The 6,554-nt window shown below is 37.6% G+C and overlaps 1 protein-coding gene across 9 annotated transcripts; it reads left to right on the top strand.

Moving 5' to 3' along the window:
• Nucleotides 1-3,464: 3,464 nt before the first annotated feature.
• svbp (small vasohibin binding protein) lies at nucleotides 3,465-5,964 on the top strand. 9 transcript variants are annotated; one of them, XR_009651674.1, is made up of 4 exons: nucleotides 3,465-3,593; nucleotides 3,936-4,079; nucleotides 4,600-4,670; nucleotides 5,245-5,330. XR_009651674.1 is itself a non-coding variant. In XM_060910737.1 (4 exons), the coding sequence occupies exons 2-4, from the start codon at nucleotides 3,966-3,968 to the stop codon at nucleotides 5,292-5,294; spliced, it is 231 nt and encodes a 76-aa protein (XP_060766720.1). In that variant the 5' UTR covers nucleotides 3,465-3,593; nucleotides 3,939-3,965; the 3' UTR covers nucleotides 5,295-5,334. The 9 variants fall into 9 exon arrangements, 7 of the variants coding, with proteins under 7 accessions (XP_060766720.1, XP_060766719.1, XP_060766724.1 ...); XM_060910737.1 differs by having other exon boundaries at nucleotides 3,939-4,079; nucleotides 4,600-4,666; nucleotides 5,245-5,334; XM_060910736.1 differs by having other exon boundaries at nucleotides 4,600-4,666; nucleotides 5,245-5,334.
• The last annotated feature ends 590 nt before the right edge of the window (nucleotides 5,965-6,554 follow it).

The following is a 6,554-nucleotide window of genomic DNA, read 5'->3' as shown; positions in this document are numbered from 1 at the left end:
TGAAAGATGTCACTGCTATTAGGGAATACCATTGCCATGAAGGGGTGTACTTGGTCTGCAACAATATTCAGGTAGGTGGTATGTGTCAAAGTAATGTCTACATGAATGTTAGGACCAGGGTTTCCTTGGAGAACATCGCCCAGAGCATCACACAGTCTTCCCGTAGTGCATCCTGGTGCCATCTCTTCCCCCAAAAAGAGACACATGCACACACCCAGCTGTCCACATGATGTAAAAGAAAATGTAATTTATCAGATCAGGTCACCTTCTTCCATTGCTCCATGGTCCAGTTCTGATGCTCACGTGCCCATTGTAGGTGTTTTTGGTGGTGGTGGTGAGGAGTCAGTATGGGCACTCTGACCGGTCTGTGGTTACGTAACCCCATACAGAGCAATCTTCCATGGGATTGGACCAGATGGACTAGCCTTCGCTCCATGTGCACATCAATGAGCTTTGGGTGCCAGTTGTCCTTCCTTGGACCACTTTTGGTAGGTATTCACCACTATACACCAGGAACACCCTACAAGACCTGCTGTTTTGGAGATGCTCAGATCCAGTCATTCAACCGTCACAATTTGGCCCTTGTCAAAGTCACTTAGACCCTCACACTTGCCCATTTTTCCAGCTTCCAACACATCAACTTCAAGAACTGACTGTTCTCTTGCTGCCTAATATATCCCACCCCTTGACAGGTGTCACTGTAATGAGATAATCAATCAATTTTATTCCCTTCGCCTCTTAGTGGTTTAAATGTCATGACTGATTGGTGTGTATACATATCGGATCAAAAATAAAATCCATATCATCCACCCAAATCCGAGATTTCTCTTTTTTCCACTTTTTGCTTTGTGTAAATTCTAATTTAGTACACACCACACATGACCCCTAGTGTACATTTCACCAAGGCAGACAGCTGCTTCTTCTTCTTCTTCTTCTTCTTCTTTTTAAATTGAGTCTTGTTTGATTGTAGCTTCATTTTTAAATGTATATCTTTTTGGAAATAAAGACTAAAATAAACAGACATTTATAATAAACCTGGACTGTGCTGAAATCCATCATCCCATTTCCCCAGAACTTTTCAAGTCAACTGAATCTGATCCCTTCATTACATCACAGAGTCATTTCTAAAGATCTTCAGTAGTGAAGATCAGGAGCGACCTCATGTGGTCCAAACAGCTGCTGGAGTCAACATCATATGACGTTCCTACTTCACTCTTTATATTATTATTTATATTCTGCAAAGATTAACGCTTGCTCAAAGATAACAGCATGAAAATAGTATTCCCTCCTGAAGCCTTTTCTGGGAGAAATTACAAAATCAAAAATACAGCTTCTGAACTTCATTGAGACTGAGATGAGACCAAATTCATGAGATCAATATTTTGGCCACACACACCATCTACATGTTTTCTGGGGGTAAAAAAAAAAAAGGAAATTGCACATGGAAAATGCCACTAAACCCCCGGTAAAGTGTTTTGGTGGATTACTGATGCATTGGTTGCCTCTGCCAGGAGGTTGTGACTCAGATGGGTTTCTCAGACCTGAAACAAACATCCAACTGTCTCCAATCTTTAAGTCTTTACAGGAAGAGACTCAGGGATGCTGTTGGTCTCTGCAGAGAAGGATTTTCGGGGTATTGATTGTGGGATGATGATATATTTGAAACCAGTGCTTTGGTAAAAAATAAAAAGAAAAATAATAAATAAACAAATAAACAAACAAACCCCAGACATTTTGATGTTTAACAAAATACAACTAAAATAAAAGTAAAATGAAGCGATATTACATTTTAATTTCTTTGCATTCAAAATATCACTCAGTTTATGCCAAATTGTTCATTTCATTTATGTCATAGTAATTTATTTATTTTTTATTTTAAGAGAGACACACATAGACACAGACACACACACACACACACACACACAAAGGCAGAGAGACACAAAGAATAAAAAATGAGAGACAAACACAATTGCAAAGAGAGAAATACAAAGACACAAGCACACAAAGAGAAAGATACACACAGCGAGAGAGAGAGAGAGAGAGAGAGAGAGGCAGAGACAGACAGAGGGACACGGAAAAATAGAAAGAGGAAGTGATTTTATATATTTTTTTCATTTACTGTCTTTCATATATATATATATATATATATATATATATATATATATATATATACACACACACACACACACACACACAACCGTTCAAAAGTTTGGGGTCACCCAGACAATTTTGTGTTTTCCATGAAAAGTCACACTTTTATTTCCCACCATAAGTTGTAAAATGAATAGAAAGTATAGTCAAGACATTTTCTGGCCATTTTGAGCATTTAATCGACCCCACAAATGTGATGCTCCAGAAACTCAATCTGCTCAAAGGAAGGTCAGTTTTATAGCTTCTCTAAAGAGCTCAACTGTTTTCAGCTGTGCTAACATGATTGTACAAGGGTTTTCTAATCATCCATTAGCCTTCTGAGGCAATGAGCAAACACATTGTACCATTAGAACACTGGAGTGAGAGTTGCTGGAAATGGGCCTCTATACACCTATGGAGATATTGCACCAAAAACCAGACATTTGCAGCTAGAATAGTCATTTAGCACATTAGCAATGTATAGAGTGGATTTCTGATTAGTTTAAAGTGATCTTCATTGAAAAGAACAGTGCTTTTCTTTCAAAAATAAGGACATTTCAAAGTGACCCCAAACTTTTGAACGGTAGTGTGTATATACTGTATATGAGTGATTCCACGCTTATGGGTACTGAAATGGGGACATGAACTTATTCACCTAAAACCATTTCTTTTTTTACCATCAGGTCACAAAACATGTAATCTTTAATGAATGATATGTTAAAAGATAACTTTAATTTTCTGAGATGTAATAAAAACATATTTATATGCCAAAGTCAAGCCTATGAGTTCCAAAATGATGTCTGTTACATTACTTCTGTTACGATTGTCCATCTCGCGTCTGTTACAAATTAATTACAATCTAGCTATATACCATGTTAATCTTATTGAAAGAATGTGTATGTTTATTCTACTACACATGTTTATTAATTGTATTTGCTAAAACATCACCTTCCTATGTTTCAAAAAGTAATTCTGCATTGTTAAAATTGAGAATATATATGTCCACAACACTTCTGTTACGTTCTGACTTTGGCATATAAATGTGTTTTTATTACATCTCAGAAAATTAAAGTTATCTTTTAACATATCATTCATTAAAGATTACATGTTTTGTGACCTGATGGTAAAAAAAAAAAGAAATGGTTTTAGGTGAATTTTTAAAAATAAGTTCATGTCCCCATTTCAGTTCCCATAAGCGTGGAATCACTCATATATATATATATATATATATATATATATATATATATATATAGTAGACTGGACTCCTCCAGTCCGCGTGGAGGCGCTCCTGCACCATAAAGGCTAGTTTCCAATCGATTTTAGACACCAACGAAGAACAAGGAGGACGAACCCGGAAGTTAGTTAACAGGGTGCTCGTGTTTACTTTTTTACTTAGCGACTTAAATAATCTGTAGTTTTTATTATTATTATTATTAGCTGTGCGTTCTAATATTTATATCTCGGTGAGTAAGAAGGAATCAGTTTGGGAATTAACTCTAACGGAATATACACTGGCAGTGTTGCTAACATGCTAACTGAGCTGGCTAACTCGGTGGAGCTGCTACAGAGCTCTAGTAGAGGTTTTTATTTATTAACCCGGGGAATGATTTGTCTTATGTAGTTAGTGAACAGCTAATAAATATTATTAATTATTAGAAGAAACACTCAGCTAAATAATTGGCTTTTATTCTATTTCTTTTCTGCACATAAGCAGAAGTTTGAATACAAGTTTGAATATTGACATAATAAACTGGAAACTCTCTGTGTGTGTTTGTGTAACTCTTGAGCTGATGTGTTTGTTCCAGCAGAAACCACTAATCCCAGACACTGAGGTCATGGACGCTGCCAGTCGGAGAGACAAAGCCAAGCAGAAGGAGACGTCTGTGCGAGGGGACAGAGCGAAACCCAAATCTGCTCAGCAGGAGCTCAAGCAGAGACAGAGAGCAGAGGTGATGCACGACTCCACTTTAGAGATCCAGTAGTGATTGGTTTTATATACACACCGGCCACTTTGATATGAGCTTGTTCTTGATTCTAAGATTCATGTTCTTGGCTGCAGGAGTGGAACCCAATGTGGTTCTGTTTTCTGTTGCATGCTGAGATGCTTTTCTGCTCACCACGGTTGTAAAGAGTGATTATATGAGTTACTATATCCTTCCTGGCCAAAAAAAAAAGCTCGAACCAATCTGCATTTTCCTCTGACCTCTCTTATCACCAAGATGTTTGTTTCCACCCACAGAACTGTTCACTCACTCACTCAATATTTTTGCAACATTCTGTGTAAACTCTAGAGACTGTTGTGTGTGAAAACCCCAGGAGATCAGCAGTTTCTGAAATACTCAAACCAGCCCATCTGGCACCAAGAAAGTCACACTTTGAGATCGCAATTTTTCCCATTCTGAAGTTTGAACGTTAACTGAAGCTCTTGATTTGTATCTGCATGATTTGATGCATCGTGCTGCTGTCAAGGGATCAGCTGGTTATAGAATGCATCAAACAGCAAGGGTACGCATGAGGATTCCTAATAAAGTGGCCAGTGAGTGAGTTTTTTTTATATATATTTATACATACTGGTAGTTATGATTTGATTTGGTAAAAAAAAAGTTGTTTTATTGGTGCAGTTAATTCTTGAAAAAAAAAAAGTGAGGGGTGTTAAATTTGGTGAACAAATCCAGAGAAATTAGCGAAGATGTTTATGGTATCATTATCATCGTAACAGTCAAATTCATGATGTGTATATTTAATTGAAATTAATGCATGGTTCACATTTATTTGGCCTGTAAAGTCTTGTTTCTCAGTTGTTTTACAGTTTTAATATTTTTGTGATGAATGCAGTAGAGCAAAGGTGGTATTAGGCCCTGTGAGGAAGAGGCTCTACTATATTTAAAAAAAAAAAAGCTGTTGGATTTGATGGCAGTTAATTTCAGCCGTCTGAAGTGAAATCGACATTCTGTACACGTTCAAGCTCAGGATTTGCGTCACGTCGCACACCTCACCTGAATATTTCAAACCCGTTACCGATCCTCTACGTACTCTTACAACCCTCCCTCTAACGTTTTATATGTTAACATTTCTCACAAACGTGTAATTTGTCTTTTTGTAATCCTGTTACAGATCTACGCCCTGAACAAAGTCATGACAGAACTCGAGCAGCAGCAGTTTGAGGCGTTTTGCAAGCAGATGCAGTCGCAATCGGAGTGAAGACGTGACGTCATGGAGCAAAAAAGACTGCTGGCGTGCAACACTACAGCGTCGTAGAGTGGATCGAGTGTTTGTATAATCTCAAGTGATGATACACTGTGTCCACTTTGTTAGGAACACCTGCTTATTTATGCAGTCAGCCAATCATGTCTGACTTTAACCGTGGAATATTATCAGATACTGTAACTGCGGGAATGAGAAGAGGTTCCTGATCAAGCGGAGTGAGTCAGTGCTGTATGATTTTAGAGCAAAGCAATCAGTCGATCATGATGATGATGTCACTAGCAGTATTTCTACTCATGTTTTGAATCAGTTACAAAGTGAGAAAAGGATCAAATGATTGATTACACACTGTTTAGTGTGAGAAGTGACAAGGAGGAAATGCAAAATGTTAAATATTGGTGCTACGCTTCAATTTATGAGGAACAAATTGTACTTTAAAAAAAAAATCATCATGGAGTTTATTTCCAGTGTTGATTCTTCGTATTAAACTGTTCCTGAGTTTACATTTAGACCCCACGTGGAACGAGGTCTTGTGTCACGTGTCGTGGCTCTCACGTCTATTTTTATTCATATGTCACAGTGTTCACTGATTAACTGAGGTTATTATTGAATAAATAATTTTTTTTTAAATCAGTCTGACTCGTTAAATTTAATTCGTGCAAACAGCTGGAGTTTGTGTCAGTACTGTTCAAGATTTTTTATTTGTCATATACACAATAACAGACACAGCAGTTTATTATTGGGTAATGAAATTCTTATTTTGCAACTGCCCGACCAAACTACGCTTACTAATATATAAAAAGAAATGTATATGAAATATGAAGTGCATATGGAATGCAAAATATAAAGGTAGAGTGAAAAATGAAGATAACATTAAAAAAAAGGAGAGGCAAACAAACAACGTGCAAATATAGAGGTAGATATACTGTGCAATGTCTTGTGCAAAATTGCTACTATAATCCGTGGCTCAAAGCCTGATGGGAATATAGAGGTAGATGGTGATTTTATAATCCTTGGTTCAAAAGCCTGATGGCCTGGGGGTAAAAACTGTTTGTCAGTCTTGTAGTCCTTGCTTTCACACTCCTGTAGCGTCTGCCAGATGGTAGGAGCGTGAATAGTCTGTGTTGTGGGTGTGTTTGGTCCCTGATGATGCTCTGTGCCCTTTTTGTGACCCGGGTGTTGTAAATGTCCTGTAGTGGGGGGAGGACAGCTCCACAGAT

Source organism: Neoarius graeffei, chromosome 26, assembly GCF_027579695.1.
Source record: "Neoarius graeffei isolate fNeoGra1 chromosome 26, fNeoGra1.pri, whole genome shotgun sequence".
Classification (NCBI taxonomy): Eukaryota; Metazoa; Chordata; class Actinopteri; order Siluriformes; family Ariidae; genus Neoarius; species Neoarius graeffei.
This window is presented reverse-complemented; position numbering and strand designations above follow the sequence as displayed.

Coding starts and splice junctions, on each gene's coding strand:
- svbp (XM_060910737.1), top strand. CDS start 3,966: ATGGACGCTGCCAGTCGGAGAGACAAAGCCAAGCAGAAGGAGACGTCT. Junction 4,080..4,599: donor AGCAGAGACAGAGAGCAGAG/GTGATGCACGAC, acceptor GCTGCTGTCAAG/GGATCAGCTGGTTATAGAAT. Junction 4,667..5,244: donor GATTCCTAATAAAGTGGCCA/GTGAGTGAGTTT, acceptor ATCCTGTTACAG/ATCTACGCCCTGAACAAAGT.